The sequence below is a fragment of the Doryrhamphus excisus genome, linkage group LG17 (assembly GCF_037039965.1).
Source record: "Doryrhamphus excisus strain RoL-2023G ecotype Guam linkage group LG17, RoL_Dexc_Guam_v1.1, whole genome shotgun sequence".
NCBI classification, from domain to species: Eukaryota; Metazoa; Chordata; class Actinopteri; order Syngnathiformes; family Syngnathidae; genus Doryrhamphus; species Doryrhamphus excisus.
The window spans coordinates 625,001-642,851 of NC_136373.1; the positions used below are offsets into that span (position 1 = coordinate 625,001).

The 17,851-nt window shown below is 43.9% G+C and overlaps 2 protein-coding genes and 2 long non-coding RNA genes across 4 annotated transcripts in view; 3 read left to right on the top strand and 1 right to left on the bottom strand.

Annotated features, from left to right (window-relative positions):
* Positions 1-313, bottom strand: part of LOC144901976 (uncharacterized) — a 2,211-nt gene extending 1,898 nt beyond the window's left edge. The window contains exon 1 of the long non-coding RNA XR_013630172.1: positions 1-313. This exon is cut by the window's left edge and continues 463 nt beyond it. This is a non-coding gene — a long non-coding RNA (uncharacterized LOC144901976).
* Positions 1-8,805, top strand: part of erbb3b (erb-b2 receptor tyrosine kinase 3b) — an 11,667-nt gene extending 2,862 nt beyond the window's left edge. The window contains exons 7-28 of the mRNA XM_078798058.1: positions 918-1,059; positions 1,134-1,247; positions 1,321-1,438; positions 1,613-1,686; positions 1,764-1,854; positions 2,715-2,917; positions 2,994-3,126; positions 3,210-3,303; positions 3,374-3,531; positions 3,624-3,680; positions 3,869-4,010; positions 4,768-4,887; positions 4,976-5,074; positions 5,142-5,327; positions 5,395-5,550; positions 5,621-5,696; positions 5,773-5,919; positions 5,987-6,084; positions 6,160-6,321; positions 6,400-6,471; positions 7,324-7,642; positions 7,724-8,805. Coding sequence (XP_078654184.1) covers positions 918-1,059; positions 1,134-1,247; positions 1,321-1,438; positions 1,613-1,686; positions 1,764-1,854; positions 2,715-2,917; positions 2,994-3,126; positions 3,210-3,303; positions 3,374-3,531; positions 3,624-3,680; positions 3,869-4,010; positions 4,768-4,887; positions 4,976-5,074; positions 5,142-5,327; positions 5,395-5,550; positions 5,621-5,696; positions 5,773-5,919; positions 5,987-6,084; positions 6,160-6,321; positions 6,400-6,471; positions 7,324-7,642; positions 7,724-8,493 — 3,531 coding nt within the window. The 3' untranslated portion in view covers positions 8,494-8,805. The remainder of the gene's footprint in view (positions 1-917; positions 1,060-1,133; positions 1,248-1,320; positions 1,439-1,612; positions 1,687-1,763; positions 1,855-2,714; positions 2,918-2,993; positions 3,127-3,209; positions 3,304-3,373; positions 3,532-3,623; positions 3,681-3,868; positions 4,011-4,767; positions 4,888-4,975; positions 5,075-5,141; positions 5,328-5,394; positions 5,551-5,620; positions 5,697-5,772; positions 5,920-5,986; positions 6,085-6,159; positions 6,322-6,399; positions 6,472-7,323; positions 7,643-7,723) is intronic.
* Positions 8,806-9,281: 476 nt separating this feature from the next.
* LOC131137272 (proliferation-associated protein 2G4-like) lies at positions 9,282-14,091 on the top strand. The gene is made up of 13 exons (XM_058085002.2): positions 9,282-9,505; positions 10,934-11,062; positions 11,138-11,243; positions 11,319-11,388; positions 11,465-11,557; positions 11,648-11,711; positions 11,780-11,858; positions 12,292-12,370; positions 12,449-12,582; positions 13,050-13,144; positions 13,242-13,369; positions 13,547-13,600; positions 13,676-14,091. Exons 1-13 carry the CDS (start codon positions 9,418-9,420, stop codon positions 13,733-13,735), a joined length of 1,179 nt encoding a protein of 392 aa, XP_057940985.2. The 5' UTR covers positions 9,282-9,417; the 3' UTR covers positions 13,736-14,091.
* Positions 14,092-15,326: 1,235 nt separating this feature from the next.
* LOC131137274 (uncharacterized) lies at positions 15,327-16,130 on the top strand. The gene is made up of 4 exons (XR_009131874.2): positions 15,327-15,412; positions 15,492-15,535; positions 15,780-15,802; positions 15,884-16,130. It is a non-coding gene; the product is annotated as an uncharacterized LOC131137274 (long non-coding RNA).
* The last annotated feature ends 1,721 nt before the right edge of the window (positions 16,131-17,851 follow it).

Here is a 17,851-nt window from a genome sequence, read left to right on the forward strand (position 1 = left end):
GAGTTGTCGTCTGTCCCCGTGGGATGGGGATGAGTGAATGTGATACAAATCATCAGTATGGGTTTTCAAAGTGTGGGGCGGGGATGACCAAAACATGGTCATTACATGTTTTGTTGCGGCAGTACTAGTGTTTAAAAATACTCAGGTAGAGTCACTAGTGGTGGTGGGAAACGGCTATTAGCAACCCCTCGATGTATGCACACGCTATAATGCTACACAGACAAACGCTTTTGCTCCATGGCTTACGCAAAATAAAGACGGATATACTGGTACTTACTGCCAGCTCTCTGACAACTGGACCAAGTAACGTTGGAAAGGCGTCGGGCTTCAGCAAGTTCGTGGGCTGGTCCAGCTGCATGGTGGCCCATGGTCACTAAACAGTCCTGTGGGAAATTGGAATTGTTATCAAATGTGGCTTTCTCTTACATCCAAGGAAGCAAGGGGCAGAGATTCTATCAGCACCTACAGCCACGCCCATATAAGGAAATCCGCTCCTCTGTGACATCACAAAGGAACAGTTTTGCAACGCCCTCTGAAACCGGTCCTTTTGAGCCATCCCAAACTTCTTTCAGGGTTCACTTCTAAATGTGCAAACACCGGAATACAACATTCTAACGACATTTATAGGTCCGAAAAGTGGAAAAAGCGGATGAGTGGTTAGCATGTAGGCCACATGGTCAGGAGATCGGGAAGACCTGGCTTTGATTCTCCGCTTGGCATCTTTGTGTGGAGTTTGCACGTACTCTCCCACATTCAAAAACATGCTAGGCTAATTGGCGACTCCAAACTGTCCATAGGTATGAATGTGAGTGTGAATGGTTGTTTGTCTAAATGTGCCCTGTGATTGGCTGCCGACCAAAATGAATGAATCCCATCAGTTCATATTTTGTGATATTGTCTTATGTTTTTGTACGTAGGCATGTCGCCATTTCAATGACTCGGGAGCCTGCGTTCCTCAATGTCCACAAGCTCTCATCTACAACAAGCAGACCTTTCAGATGGAGACCAACCCAAATGCCAAATATCAATATGGCTCCATTTGTGTCTCCCAATGCCCCGGTGAGTGTTGCATCATGGGAAACACTTCTGCATTATTTGGATTATTTTTCCCCCTCTATTCTTTCATTGGATAGCTCATTTCGTGGTGGACGGTAGCTCCTGTGTGAGCGTCTGTCCTCCAGACAAGATGGAGGTGGAAAAAGAGGGACAGAGGCGCTGTGAGCCCTGCAGTGGACTCTGCCCAAAAGGTTTGCCCCAAATAAATATCTTATTGCGTGTCACTCATCTTCAATGATCATGTATTTGTATTCATCCTGTCAGTATGTGAAGGCACGGGTGCAGAACACAGGCAGACTGTGGACTCCAGCAACATCGACAGTTTCATCAACTGCACCAAAATCCAAGGAAGTCTCCACTTTCTGGTCACGGGGATTCTTGGGTATGTTTCTAGGCCCATTTAATGGGCATCATGGTGCAATGTAAGTGCGGCCATCATTTTGTTAATTCCCTCCTTTGTTCATTCATTCCAACGTGTCGTCCAGTGGCGATGTTGTAGCTACAGTCATAGCGCATCAGCACTTGTTCACTTAGTGTTTCTGTCTGGTCTCATCAGGGATGACTTTAAGAAAATCCCACCTCTGGATGCCAAAAAACTGGAAATTTTCCGCACTGTCAGAGAAATAACAGGTACTACATCTTCTTCTTACACTCGAGTCCTGAATATAAATGATGTTAATTAACAGTCCACCGTGTTTAATGATCAGATATTCTAAACATCCAGTCCTGGCCCAGGGAGCTCAGTGATTTGTCAGTTTTTTCCAGTCTCACGACCATCCAGGGGAGGTCACTTTATAAGTAAGTTTTGTTTACATGATGTGCTTTTATCCCTCCGTGGCTTTCTGGGTGCTCTTTTTTAAAGTGTCACGTCATGTGATTAGTTGTCAGCTAGCACTACTTTAATTGCATTCTGTTTATAATAATCCTGAAAATATTGGCCAATAAAAGTAACCAGGGAGCCGTTTTATCCTCAAGAATATTGCAGGACTTAAATATACTAGATACTAACAGATACTGGGGGGGTTTGGACCAGTTTCAGTCTTTGGTTAGTTAGAGATTAATCGATTAAAATATTTGATCCTGATTAATTGGGTTTTGTCCATAGTTAACACAATTAATCACATTTAATTGCAAATAGAAATAGGTTTTATCTATAATAAGTAGGGGAAATCGCTTTGTGGTAAACGATTCAATGTGCAACTCCAACGATGATGACATCAAATGTTATGTAATAGGATACACATTTTTGAAGTATGGGCCGTTATTCAAAACAATACAGTCAGCAAGCATATTTTTTATAACTATTTTTCTTTATTATTAGCATATTAGCTCTTAAACTCGCCAAGAAACGTTCAGCAGATACAAAATGTGAGCGAGTGAGACCTCTCACACTAACATGTTTTTGTATATTTGTGTCAGCTCAAAATAAGATGAGCTTATTTATGATACTGTTTTTAAATTGTAAATGTTTGTGAGTAAAAAGGCTATTTGGGAACATTCAGGAAGGATTATTATTATTATTATTATTATTATTATTATTATTATTATTATTATTATTATTATTATTATTATTATTATTATTATTATTATTATTATTATTATTATTATTATTATTATTATTATTATTATTATGAACGTGTCCAATGTGTCCATTCAAGGCGCTTTTCCCTGATGGTGATGCACATCCCCACTCTCACCTCTCTGGGTCTGCGCTCGCTGCGAGAGATCAGCGACGGCAGCGTGTACATCAGCCAGAATGCCAGGTTGTGCTACCTCCACACTGTCAACTGGGCCAGGTTGCTCAGGGGCCACAGAGTCCAAGTGAACAGCATCAACACCAACAGGCCGCTGGTGGAATGTGGTAAGGTTCCTCGGTTTCTACCTTTTGGTGTCGTTGCTTGTGCGTTGCTGCAAACACATCCTTTGCTACGCCGCAGTGGCGCAGGGGCACGTGTGTGACCCGCTGTGTTCTGACTCCGGTTGCTGGGGCCCCGGTCCCGACGAGTGTCTCTCCTGCAAGAACTACAGCCGAAACGGCACTTGTGTGGACAGCTGTCATTTTTATACCGGGTGGGTTCCTGTGGTGGATACGAGATGTTTGTCCGTTATTCTATCCCATCCATCATGTCTATATTTGACTTTTGCTTTTGAAGAGCTCCAAGGGAATTCGCCAGGCCTGACCGTGAGTGTGTTGCCTGTCATCCAGAGTGTAAAGCTCAGCATGGAAAGTCCAGCTGTACTGGACCGGTAAGAACTTAGCCTGGAAGAGACGAAGCCTGAAGGAACATGTCCTCAAACACCTCCCTTGTTCTCGTAGGGTGCGTATGAATGTGTGGCCTGTGCCAACCTCCGTGATGGTCCATACTGCATGTCCTCTTGCCCGGCCGGGGTGAATGACGGACGGAGTGGACTCATCTTCAAATATCCCAACAAGGAAGGTCACTGTGAACCATGTCACCAAAATTGCACCCAAGGGTGAGATCCAGACGATTTCATATGTTTTATAACAAAAGTATCCTTCCTTAGTACATATATGCGTTATGGAAACATATATCTTCATGGAACAGATGCTGGGGTCCAGAACTCAGTGATTGTCTTGAGACCGTCAGACTGGCGGCCAGCAGGTCAGTGGCTCCCCCTGTTGGTGAAAGTATAAAGCTACATCAGTCCTGACATCACATGATTGGTGGAACATGCCAAGTATCTGATCTCCTTGCTGCTGCCACAGGACCCAAAATCATGACATCATTCATCTCACTTGACTCCATTTCTCTGACATTTCTGACATTTTATCATCTCCTTTGCTCCTAAGCGGCCACATCACAGGCATCGCTTTAGGTGTGCCGGCTGGCTTGATATTCTGCCTGGTGTTGTTTTTCCTGGGTGTGCTCTACCACCGAGGCCTGGCCATACGCCGCAAGAGAGCCATGAGGAGGTACCTAGAGAGTGGAGAGGTGAGTTGGTCCCAGGAAGTGCCAATAGATATACATAGTAGATAGATGGACAGATAGATGGATGGATGGATGGATGATGGATGGATGGGTGATGATTGGACAGATTGATGGATAGATGGTTGGATGGATGATGGATGCATGGATAGATGGATGGATGATGGATAGATGGATGGATGGTGGATGGATGGTTAGATAGACGGGTGGATGGAAGGATAGATGGACGGATGGATGGATGGACGGATGGATGATGATTGGACAGATTGATGGATAGATAGTTGGATGGATGATGGATAGACGGATGGATGGAAGGATAGATGGACGGATGGATGGATGGATGGACGGACGGACGGATGGACAGATAGATGGATGGATGGACAGATGAATGGATGGATGATGGATGGACGGATGGATGATGATGAGACAGATTGATGCATAGATGGTTGGATGGATGATGGATGCATGGATAGATGGATGATGGATAGATGGACGGATGGATGGATGGATGGATGGATGGACAGATGGATGGATGGATGATGGATGGACGGATGGATGATGATGAGACAGATTGATGCATAGATGGTTGGATGGATGATGGATGCATGGATAGATGGATGATGGATAGATGGATGGATGGATGGATGGATGGATGGATGGACGGACGGACGGACGGACGGATGGATGGATGAATGGATGGATAGATAGATAGATATACCAAGAAATGGCCGTTCATGTGGGCATTATTCTTCTGTTTTGGCAGTGTTTTGAGCCACTGGGTCCCGGGGAGAAAGGAACCCAGGTTCATGCCCACATCCTGAAGCCATCAGAGCTAAAAAAGCTCAAAGTCCTCGGATCGGGTGTTTTTGGCACCGTGCACAGGGTATACATGAACTTCTTGAGGTTTTGCAGACAAGGTGGGGAACATGAAGTTGAACATGTTGTTTCAGTTGTATGTTTCTGTTCTGAAGGGGCTCTGGACTCCAGAAGGAGAGACAGTAAAGATCCCCGTGGCCATCAAGACCATTCAGGACAGCTCAGGTCGTCAGACCTTCACTGAGTTAACTAATGTGAGAATCTGACTATCTTGAACAAGAGCCGAGGGAACCGGGACTTCATTGTTTCATCTCCACACAGCACATGCTCTTAATGGGCAGCCTGGACCACCCCTACATTGTTAGGATTCTGGGAATATGTCCCGGGTCCAGTCTGCAGCTGGTGACCCAGTTGAGTTCACTGGGCTCCTTGTTGGAGCACATCAAGCAGCACGGGAACAGCCTGGGCCCCCAACGCCTCCTCAACTGGTGTGTGCAGATTGCCAAAGTAGGTGGATCTGGAGTAACGTTTATTTTGGGACCGAGTGGACAGTGGTGACATATTTGCTTCTCAGGGTATGTACTACCTGGAGGAACACTGCGTGGTGCACAGGAACCTGGCGGCCCAGAACATCCTGCTGAAGAACACCTACCAAGTTCAGATATCTGACTACGGAGTAGCTGCTCTCCTTTATCCTGACGACAAGAAATTTGTCTCCACCGACAAGAAGGTTGGCTTTGTCGCATATTTTGTTATCAGGCGCTACGTCAGGCTGAGCTAATTCATGTGAACTAATGCAGACTCCTATCAGATGGATGGCGTTGGAAAGCATCTTGTTTGGGAGATACACACATCAAAGTGATGTCTGGAGTTATGGTAGGATGCTTCCCGTTTGTGGAAACCAGTCGATTCTCCAGTTTTATGTATGAACGTCACCTGCTTCTTCTCCCAGGAGTGACAGTGTGGGAGATGATGTCGTTCGGTGCAGAGCCTTATGGTTCCGTGCAGCCGCAGGACGTGCCGGGCCTGCTGGAGAAAGGCGAACGTCTGTCCCAACCTAACATCTGCACCATAGATGTCTACATGGTCATGGTCAAATGTGAGTGGCACCACGGTGAACGTGAACGTCGCATCTTGGATGTTAAACAAAGCTGTTTTGTTTTAAGGTTGGATGATTGATGAAAACATCAGGCCCACCTTCAAAGAGCTGGCAAATGACTTCACACGCATGGCAAGAGATCCACCGAGGTACCTTGTCATCAAGGTAAGGTTCTCGTCATTTGACTGAAAAACTAGCTAGAACACTATAGCAGTTTTACCTAATTGTCTTATTTTGCAGATGGAAGGACAAGACGTCCATCGCAGAGATTCCGAGCAAGGACCGCTTGACCCAGATTTGGTCGATGACGCCGCAGAAGGATTGGAGGAAGGTTTAGACACACCTCCTCTGCAACACTCTCCATCATGGAGCCTCTCTCGCTCCAGGATGAACTGCCCCAGGGTAACTGAATGCATTTTCATTTGGCCTACGGTTGTCACTAACAGAGGCAATCAATCATTGCTGCCCTCTGATTTGTAGGGTGGTGCATCTCAAGCCGGCCCTGTTGGATACCTACCGATGACTCCAAGTCCTGTGGAAAGTATTCGCCAGGTGTGATGCACCCGCACGTACACAAAGAGACGCACACTGCATGCTTTCAATAACATTTAGATGATAAGTCATGATACGTCAGGGGTTTCCAGTCAGTAGCTCATGAACTAGCCACTTTTCAAGTAGCTTTATTCCTTTACTATCAACTCCTATATTGACAAAATTACAAAGTGGGGTTCGGCAGTAGTTCAGAAGTTCTCAGTAGCGCTCAGGAGCGTGTGTAATAAATTAAAACTGTTTTGGAAAGCTAAGGAAATAGAGCTGGAATAGGTGCAGATTCTAGAATAACTAGAAAGCTATGTGTGCAAGTTATTGCGTGTCGCTGCTCTATAGGAGTCCACAACTCAATACAAAGGGCCAAATAAACATAAATGAGCATAATCGGTCCTCTTTAAAGATTTTCCAAGTCTTAACTTGGAAAATCTGGCACAACTTAATGGCGGCAGACTACAATGGAACCTTGGTTAGCGTCATTAATTCGTTCCAGAAGGTTTGACTCTAAGTGAAACGGATGTTAACCAAACAAATTTTTATTTTTATTTTAATAATGTAAATCAAAGTAATCTGTTCCAGAAACCAAAGATGTCAACACAAAACCCATTTTTATTAGGGATGCTCCAATCTACCAGACAAGTTCCTTAAATAACCACGCTCAATCCCTTTTTCACACAGGGCCATGTAGGTTTTTTCCCCAAAATTAAGACACATGACCCACTAAAAACAAATCCACAACAGACCAGTTAAGAGTCACTACATTATCGTGCTTGCATATATTTATGATTTCCAAACATTCATATGAGAATATGTTCATATGTAAACTGCGATTAATCCTAATCTGCTTTGTTGTTTCAGTTGTGGTTGCAGAAGTCCCGTCGGAGCTCTGTGAGAACATTACCAGAAAGGTCAGAGGTCAGGGGGAGTGGTAGGGAGCCAGAGCCGCATGACGAAGGCTTTAGGACTGCAGGCGCTCCTCACAGGATTCGTCTTGGCTCCGAAAGAGGTCATTCCCGTGTATCCGTCAGTCGGCACAGGAAGCTTTCAACAGCATCAAGTCCACCCTCATACAAGGTGTGGACGGCAGATGGGGAGGAAGAAGAGGAGGCGGAGGAGGAGGAGGAGCTGGACCACTACGGTTACGTACTTCCTGGGTCACTCAGCACTTCTCAGAGAGGTAAAATATCCAAAGAAAAGAATGGAGCATGTACATTATTTGTTTCTCATACTCCATTTCCTTGTGTCATGGCCTCCAAAGTCAACCATTCTGGGCAGAGAACCTCAAGGTTAACAAAGAATCAACTGCCGCTCTTGGACTATGAAGTGATGAGCCACACTCGCTCCACTAGAGATGTCTCCTCGCAGAATGACAGAACCTCACCGGTGCCATCTCCAAGTGTCAATACTCTGTTACCTGCAGAGGACATGATGGCCGCTGAGGACACCCTGACAGCGATTCCAGTTGTAGACAATCAGCAGGTAAATGAGGACTGTGGTGGCAAGAAACACTCAGCTGAGGAACATCAGCTCAGTATTGACCAGCAAATCAAAGCCATGGAGGACTGCGGACCGGTCGCACAGCTAAAAGTCAGATATGAATACATGGACATCAGACGCTCTGACTCCACAGAAGAGGAGGAGCTGCCGCTGGAGAGACACGAAACATCTGCAGCAGAGCCAAAACAAACAGCTGAAGAAGAGGAGAGCCAATTAGGCGATGAAGGCACAAATAAACAAGAACTACTTCAAGGGAACCAAAGTCTACACATTCCAGGCGTGGTCACAGATGAGGGAGAGAAGGACTGTGAGGAGATGGTTTCATTTGAAGGCACACCCGATGGGTGGGAGCAGGCAGACTACCAGAACCTTCAAGTGAAGGGTGAGGTGGGGGGCAGCAGGTGTGCAGGGATCGGGGGATACATCAAGGTGTGCGCAGGAATGGGCGAGACTAGCGGCAGCTCATCTTTCGACAACCCTGACTACTGGCACAGCAGACTGTTCCTCAAGCCAGATGCCGTGCGTACCTAATCATGTGGCCTGGGACGTGCACGCGCCAAGGGCTGCGACTATAAACACGTCTCTCTCCGGGACGTGTTTTGCTTTGTTGTATTGTTCAACATTTATCGTTAAGCATCAAGAACTGGGATGAAAGTAGCGTCTCATTTCACAGTGTCATGGTGCATTCAATGGGACTATGTATAGCTGCATTTTGTACATTTCCTTATTGCATGAATAACTGCCATTATTTTGGAAGTATGTAATCTTTGTTTAGGCAATTGTTTTATATTGTCCTGCCGTGTGTTTAAATAAAACAAGTACACATTGACTTATTTCTAATTTATTATTCACTACAATTCAAATACATGATATCAAATATTCAATATTTTCAGTGCAGCCCTAATCCTCCTTAATCATGTTTCATGTTTAATTTTATGTATAGAATATTTCCTGGCGGCCAAAATTGAGTTTATGGTCGCAAAAGGCCCCAGAGCCGCAATTTGGACACCCTGGATGTAATGAATGGAGATCCAGCAGGTCCCCCTGCTGGATACCCGCCAAGAACACTATCTGCACTATCAAACACGCAGGTGAAAACATTCTGCTTTGGAAGTATTTTACATATTTAATGAAAAGATATTTTCGTCATGTCTTTGTTAAAAACTTGGCTGTACAAATCGGTTGCTCTGTAATACTGTAAAATTATAGGACTTTGGCACGACACATGGTTGAATACATTTAACTTGTAGCATGTCTCAGTTTGTAGCAACGATAACGAGGACGTGAACTATCTTGGCTTGACTGTACAGCATCTTTGTTAGAGGGCGGGGTCTCGTGGCTGGAGGCGAGTTGCAGAAGACTGGCGGGCGGCGAGAGCGAGCGGCGTGGTGCATCCTGAACCTCGCAGGGTAGAATTTCTAAAAGTTACTCTGCCTTCTCGGACGTACTGCCAACATGTCTGGTGATGAGGAAACCGAGGAGCAGACCGTCGCCGACGATTTGGTGGTTACCAAGTATAAAATGGGTGCAGAGATCGCCAACCGTAAGTAGTTGTAGAGTTAAATGTCACCATCCTTGTCATGTTAGCTAGCCCAGCAGCTGCCGTGCCATGTGCCACGGCATGGCCAACCGTGGTCGTTTGTGGCAAAGTCTTTTCTCGGCTACACCATCCCTGGCTGGACTGGGCTACATATTTCAGGAGACGATTTCGTAATGTGTGACGATTCGTTAATCGTCACGTTGCTGCTTCGTTAGCATTGGCTAGCTGGACAGCTAAGTGACCGAGTTAGCTCAAAGTGCTAACAGATATTGGCATGTCAAATGTGGAGATGAAGGTGTGGAGATTAGAAGGAAGGCCGTTGGAATAGCCAACAGTGTCGAATCTTGTTATTTTAAGCTATTTTATTTAGCAAATAGCTGAAATGTAATGTCAAACTAGATCACATTGCGCCAATGATGATATATATTGTATTATATATTATTACCACCCTTGTTTCTTCACTTTAACACCTGATACAACTAAAGGTACATTTGTTTGGACATATATAATGATGATAACATAAATAGAGTTTAATTTAAGAGATGTTATCTAGTAACTTCTATGTTTTTTTTCATTAATTCTTACATGAATAACTAATATATTTCCCCAAAAATGGACTCTTATGAGCTATTTTCGTTGTCATCATTCTATTTGTCCAAACAACTGTACATATAGTTGTACCAGACATTCAAATGTACAAAAAACTGAAGAAACAAAGTGGTCTAATGTAAAATAAAACAAAAATTGTATGCACTTGCCTACTTTTGTTTAAGTAATTATTGCACACTTTCTGTAAATTCGATGAACTTCATTTCACTTCTCATCTATCACTGTGTTGGTCTGCTATATGATAATATTTAAAGGGGAACTATGATGCTCATTTTTCGGCCCTTTGTATTGAGTTGTGGACTCCTATAGAGCAGCTACACACAATAACCAACACACAGAGCTTTATCGTTCTTCCAGAACCTGCACCTATTCGGCTGTATTTCCTTGGATTTCGTGGTACCCGCAAAAACTGCGCAAAAATAATAATGCTAATTTGTGACCAGTGCTATTTTTTAGAACATGCTTCGCAAGCGCCATAAGTGGTCCTCCGTGGGCAATGCGTTGGTGACCCCTGCCCTAGACCATGACGCTGAACAATCTTTGCTTGCAGATCATTTGACAGTTGTTGCATGCACCTGCCTACGTTAGTTTAAATAATGATTGCATTTTCTGTAAGTCCTATAAAGTAAGGATGAGCGTGTACACCACTATCTGCATCATCTATCAAATCTGTACTTGGAGTGGGCGGAGTACAAACTGAAAGTGGGTGTAATTTAACTGAAAATGGGCGATGCTTATGTCTGTATATTATTTTAAACGCCGGCAGTGACGAGCTGTATACAGCTCTCTTGTGAAATGGAATATATTTTTTCAATCCTCCAGACGCCCTGAAGATGGTGGTTGCGGGGGCCACTGCAGGCGTGTCTGTGCTCAGCCTGTGTGAAAAGGGAGACGCTTTTATCATGGCCGAAGCTGGGAAAATCTTCAAGAAGGAAAAAGAGATGAAGAAAGGTATGCATCTTGTACGAGTGCTGGTATATTCACGTGGCATCACATCTTACTATGTATGTTCTCCCTCCCTTTCAGGTGTCGCCTTTCCGACCTGCGTGTCTGTTAATAACTGCGTGTGCCATCACTCCCCACTCAAGAGCGATCCCGACATCCTCCTCCAGGACGGGGACCTCGTCAAAGTGTATGTAAGCCGCTGAAACTGCTGTTGGCAATCATTTCAGATGTTGCTTATCTTTTTTTTCTTCTGCGTGTTCAGTGATCTGGGTGTGCACGTGGATGGCTTCATTTCCAACGTGGCGCACAGCTTTGTTGTTGGCGTGACCAAGGTAAAACAGGAAAGAATAGACGGAAATGACGTGTTACGTACAGCATGAACAGCGAGCTCAACGCTGGTGTCTGCAGGATAAGCCCCTGACAGGCCGCAAGGCTGACGTCATCACAGCAGCTCATCTGTGCGCCGAGGCTGCTCTGCGTCTCGTCAAGCCGGGAAACCAGGTAATGACATTCTCCCACCACCGCCGTGGTATATTCACCACTCCAGTCTTGGAGCTTCCGCTTCATCTAATGCGTCTTTTTTCTCCTCAGAACACGCAGGTCACAGAGGCATGGAGCAAGATTGCAAAGTCATTCAAGTGCTCACCAATCGAAGGTGGGTGTCTCCGCTTGGGTGTCTGCATCACGTGTGTGCTTACGATTTAATCTGGTGTTTGTTTTCAGGCCTGCTGTCCCATCAACTCAAACAGCATGTCATAGATGGAGAGAAAACTATTATCCAGAATCCAACGGACCAGCAAAAGTGGGTTCACTGAAGCCATATTTCCACCAGTCATCACACAGTAGTCAGCTGACATGTCAGCTTGCCACATGGCCCGACTTTCATTTGGCTTACATTTCCACTGGGTCTGCAGGCGGTATGGAGATACCCGTGTCAGAAATGTAAATAATGTGTCATCATAGCAGAGTTGAACAAAGTGACATCAAGCACAGGACAACCATGAAGTCCCTCCCATTCTATTACTATTGACACAGATAAGTAACCATTGTCTGTCCACCAATCAACAAAGTGCAGCTAGTCTAGCACAGTACTTCTGCGCTAGACCCCATCCATTCCATACCACTGCGTTTGGTACCCCCAACAGAAATAGTCAACAGTAGCCTGAGTAATATTAAACTCTCGTCCCTCTGCTCCCCACCCACGAGTACATGGATGACTTTGTGTCCTCTTGTAGGAAGGACCATGAGAAGGCTGAGTTTGAGGTGCATGAAGTGTATGCGGTGGATGTGCTCATCAGCACGGGAGAAGGCAAGGTTAGTCCAATGTTAGAAATCCCCATTAATCCTTCTTTGATATGTCAGTGCCTAAATATGTTGTATTTTGAAAATCAGGCAAAGGATGGCGGTCTCAGGACCACAGTTTACAAACGAGACCCCAACAAGGTGTATGGATTAAAGATGAAGACCTCTCGGATGTTCTTCAGCGAGATGGAGCGACGTTTTGATACAATGGCGTTCACGCTGCGGTAACTTTTTAAAGTTTTACATAAATCTTGTATAGTTTTACTACAGAAAAACCACAATGTGTTGCATGGCACGGGTCAATGTAGAATTTTTTCTCAAAACTGTCAAAAACATGTGGTTGCCTTGTTGGATGAATGCATTTTCTTAGTCTAATACCAAGCAGTCATGGCAGAGTACTTTCCCTCTCCTGGTTCTATGGTCGTCGTCATATTTCTCCTCACTGGTACTGGCATCAAAAATAATAATAAAAAAAGAACACACACAGAAAAGCAAACAAAACAGAACATACTAGATTATGTAGAGGCTCACCATCAGGAAAAGTACATATGTCTCCCAAACACTTTTCTAGGTTTTGTTTTCTAAGGGCTGACTTTGCAGTTCCCACAGTACTGTACTGCTATAATTGGAATTAGATTCCATCTTGCCAATTTTCTCCCTCTGATTTCTCTGCACTTGTGTGTTGCGTCAGAGCATTTGAGGACGAGGGCAAAGCCCGGCTGGGTGTGGTGGAGTGTGCCAAGCATGATTTGCTGCAGCCGTTTAATGTTCTGCAGGAGAAGGACGGTGAGCAACCATCGTGCTTTTTTTTTTTCCCCAACTTGTTGAATCATTCTCTCCACGCTAACTGAGCTGACCACCCCCCCCCTTTTTTTTTGTCCAGGCGAGTTTGTAGCCCAGTTTAAGTTCACCGTGTTGCTCATGGCCAATGGACCACTGCGAATTACAAACAGCCTCTATGAACCTGAATTGTACAAGTCTGAGCACGAGGTAGAAGACCCGGAATTGAAGGTAAGACGCGTGTGATGAATGGGACAGCACATCCTTAGCCAGTGAAGATGATGCCTGACTAATGGGTGGCCATACGGCGCTGAGTCAGCGTTTTCAAAGCCATTAAGTGTTGATGTACTGTGTCCCGGTGTTCATGAGGTTATGAAAGTCATTTCCTTTTCTTCCCTCCTAATTAAGGCATTGCTTCAAAGCTCAGCCAGCCGTAAGACGCAAAAGAAAAAGAAAAAGAAGGTGCGTTAGAGTCTCTGGATGTAGCTCATTGGTGCTTCTTGTTGTGATCTAAATACATTTCCACCTTTCATCAAGGCATCAAAGACTGTGGAGAATGCAACAGGACAGGCTATGGAGACTGAAGCTGCAGAATAAATTGCCGCCCAGCCAGCAATTTGTGACGCACCCCAAGACCAGACGTCAAACACTTGTGTCCCAGCTGTATGAGGCACGAGGTCATAGCTGCTCCCAACACTTCCGAAATAACACGTCAGTCTGGGATGATGCTGCTGCTAAATTCTTTCAACTAAAACATACATGGTGGTCATTGTCCTTGAAGCAGCTTTTGTCTCTGCAACAGTGGATACAACTCAAGGGATTTATGTGTGGGTGTTAATAGAGCAAAGAAGGAATATTCCCATTTGACCTTGAAAATTCATCCAACTTTGCCACAGAAAATGCATTGAAGCAATATTGTCAAATAAAGAGTTTGATGAAGCTGCCAAGGATAATGAATGGTCCCAGTGTTGGTGAGATTGATGACGTCCATGACCTGATGCCAAGGCAAATGAGACTTGAGCTAGTTGTGTGGTAATGTTTTTAGAATCCTCAGTCCTCGTGTAACTATTTTCACACAAGTTATTTTTTATGACACACAGTCAGCAGAATACAGATTGTCAGTTTGGTTTGTTTACTCTTACAATGAATACTGCAAGGTATCGTACTGTAGATGCTCTGCTGACAATACGATATGACTGGATGAGCTGTGGATGAAACAACCTAGCATTGGTTGTGCATTTAGGCCTGATATTCTGTGTTTACATAAATCCTCATGGATTCTTTTGTAAAACAAACCAGTTGGAGACTCTTTGGAATGATTAAAAAAAAGCCATTTGTGTGTTATGAGCGCTGTCATCTGATTCAACGTGTGAATAAGTCCTGATTTTTGTCCGGATGATAAATTGCATCAATGCCTCCCAGCACGGGGAAACCATTGATGGTATGATGATCTCCAGCGGTCATGTTTTAGGATGCAATCAAAAAATTTAACCTCACACACGAGCACAACAAATTCTATTTTTGAAAGAGATAAACAAATGACCCTTTTACAGCTCGGTTTTCCATTAGGGGCGTCCTGAGATCTTGCGAGATTAAAATGTGATGAGATTTCCTGTTTGGAAAAAAAACTGTCTCGTGATAATAAATTAATCGGATGAAAAATGAAAATGAATTTGATCATTTTGCCAGCTTCCATATATTGCCATGTGCATTTGTCTTTGTCTATTTTCTTCATCTCTTGTCTTCTGAAGCGGCAGGGAGAGGATTCACTGTGCAGGTTCAGCACCTACACGCTTCATAGAACAACTACAAACAAGGAGAGACTTCTTGCCAGTCATACAGTTGCTTTCAGTTGGGGCGGTGGGGCCACTAGCATACACACAGCAAAAGGATGGTGTCTCATGAGGAGCAACGCGAGGTGAGATGTTTGGTCAGCAAAGTAAATACAAGCTGAACAGCGCAAATTATGTGTATTCACAGAAAGCCCCAAGACAGCTGGGATAGGCTCCAGCACCCCCACGACCCCTGTAAGCATTAGTGGTAGAAAATGAATCAATGTCTATTAATTTATAATTCTGATTTTTTTTAAAGTATCTGTATCGGATTGATACCAAATCTAGCCGTATCGCACACCACTAATTAGTAGCTCATAAGTAAAGCTGTCATAAAAAGGGCTCAATTCCCCATGTTGCATCGCTTCGTGACGTTTAAATAGTCCTTTGTGGAACTGTCGCGATGTTATGACATCACACCCCAAGCGGCTACTGGTGACTGGTAAGTGTTGAAAATGTGTTGCTACTACAATCCGAGGTAATCATCCACTCGTGAAAGTAATCGAACTGATCTTGCACAGGTATCTGACTCGGTTCAGGCTAACCCTTCGCCATGAGAGCCAAGGTATGTATAATCCACCCCATACATGTCACAAAGATTGTTACGGTGCGAATGGTTGCTTGCTACTAGCTAGCTTACTAGCTAGGCAAGTACGTGCAATGTGTTAGCGCCGTAATAGGAAATTCCTATGTGTATCTCATTATGTAATCTTAATGTTATAAATGTACGTGGTTGGTTAGTTTAAGTTAAACGTTTATATAATCTCGATACACTTAATTCTAACATTTATGGTTTCCCTCTTGTGCAGTGGAGAAAAAAGCGCATGCGCAGGTGAGCAGTCATGCTTGTACAGTCCTGTTTACAGTGTCGACGTGTTTTTCTCCATGCGTTAATTTTAAATTCGTTACACAGGCTGAAGCGCAAAAGGAGAAAGATGAGGCAGAGGTCCAAGTAAGGTGTCCCCTGGAGGAAATGGATGTGATGTTATCACTATTGCCAGTACTCTGAGGACATTGGAGAGCCTGGATGCCTCATGATGAAGTCTTGTCTGCATCAGGCACAAGTTGCTGATCAAGGTGGACTCTGTTTGTTCCTTTCAACCTTTTTTTTTCCAAAATTCAAACTTTTGTTTCTATGCTTTGATTAAAGGTTTGTGGGTCTAAAAGTACTCGTTTTGTCTTTTTATACTTTCCATAGCGCAGCACATAGTACATTAGATTTCTAAATCTCCAGCTCACTCTCTATGTAAGTCATCAGATTTGCCAGGAAATGTACTTTAATGTGAATTATTGAATGACTTGGATTTTAACAGTTGCTATAGGTGCAATACCATAATACTGTGTAAGGATATCACAGCTGTCAACGTGCTTTTCAGTCATTTAAGTCAAGCCATTACTTTTTAAATCGGTCTATATATTCTTAAACCAGTTTCAACATGGTTTACATGGTTCCATGTAAGAAATGTGGCGCTAGTCCATTTCTCTACACATCTCATGATTTGAGTGGCTGTGTTGTGTAACCTTTTTGTTCAAAGCTTATCAAGCGCAAACGACTTATTTTCCCCTGAAGAAAAAAGCTCATGATTCAGTCTGGCCTCAGAGTTATGCAGGGCTTAACTCTTTCAGATTACTGCAGTGGTTGGAGCTATCACACCAACACTAAATGTAACTTATAGGTACTCAAAGTCGCTACAGCAACTAGTCGGCGGGTTTTCAAAGTGGGAGGTCGGGTAACTTGAAAACTGCAACGATGCGGCAACATTTCATCGGTTTTGGGTCCTTCCAATGTGACATGGTATCATTTCCACATGGCAACGCTGAGGACAGCATGAGTGCAGCTTCTGCTTCCACTTACGTACGTTGCCACATGACGAGCATTTCTCAGCTGACAGGCCTGGTAACCCATGTGAGCCTTCTGGTACACTTGAATGACTTACTTTTTATAGCAGAAAATGAAGGTCAACATTTTAGTGTTAACTATCCTTGAATATATAGCCAATCATAACAACATAACTGCAAACTGTTAATTGCTTCTTGAGTCTGCTTTTGTTTGTGCTACAGAAAAGTATGATTTATTTGTGCAAATTTTATTCACTAAATTTGTAATTGTGAAAAATACAAACTTTTTGGTATCACTTGGTAACGTACTAGCTGGCAGTGGCTATCTTGTATTTTTTGTAGTCATGGGCGGTGATTTTGGTACATGAGCCTTCATGGTGGACTAAGGTGACTTAATTCATCTCTTAATAACGCCAATATCATATCACAATTATAGAAAGCATCAATAATGTACAAAATTGTAAAATTGCATAAAGAGGCATGCCATGCATTGGGTATGAATATCATTATTATCAAAGCATGAAACCCAGTTAATCGTTAATATTTGAATACATCCAATATACCTGAGTTTACATTTCTGCTACAAATGTCAAACATCAATCTCTGGTGGAAGCTGCCTGTAAATTTGGTGCTCGGCCAAACGCATCAGACAACTCAAAATGTCGTCATTACAATAACATTTGGAGCAGCTCAGAATCAATATTCATTTAATAACATGACCAAAACAAAGAACTCACCAGAGTATACTCTTTAGAAGCTGTAAGCCAGTTCTACTGCGGGGCATTTTTTCCTCCTCCATCTGCCCTGTGGGTGATATTGTGTGCAAAGCGTTAGACTAATCAGCTTGGCCAACAGTGCTCCGATCAACCAGACGGAAAAAGGCTCATGTTTTTGTGGGCCAGTTGGTCCTGTGAGGCAAAACTGAAATGTGATTGGTTAATGAACAGCTCCATTGTCACTAGACTTGTAGGGGCACCCACCAGCACCGCTCATTCTGTAGACCCTGGACAGATTAGCTTGAGATAGCCAGACATAGTAGAAG

Coding starts and splice junctions, on each gene's coding strand:
- LOC131137272 (XM_058085002.2), top strand. CDS start 9,418: ATGTCTGGTGATGAGGAAACCGAGGAGCAGACCGTCGCCGACGATTTG. Junction 11,389..11,464: donor TTGTTGTTGGCGTGACCAAG/GTAAAACAGGAA, acceptor TGGTGTCTGCAG/GATAAGCCCCTGACAGGCCG. Junction 12,583..13,049: donor ACAATGGCGTTCACGCTGCG/GTAACTTTTTAA, acceptor GTGTTGCGTCAG/AGCATTTGAGGACGAGGGCA.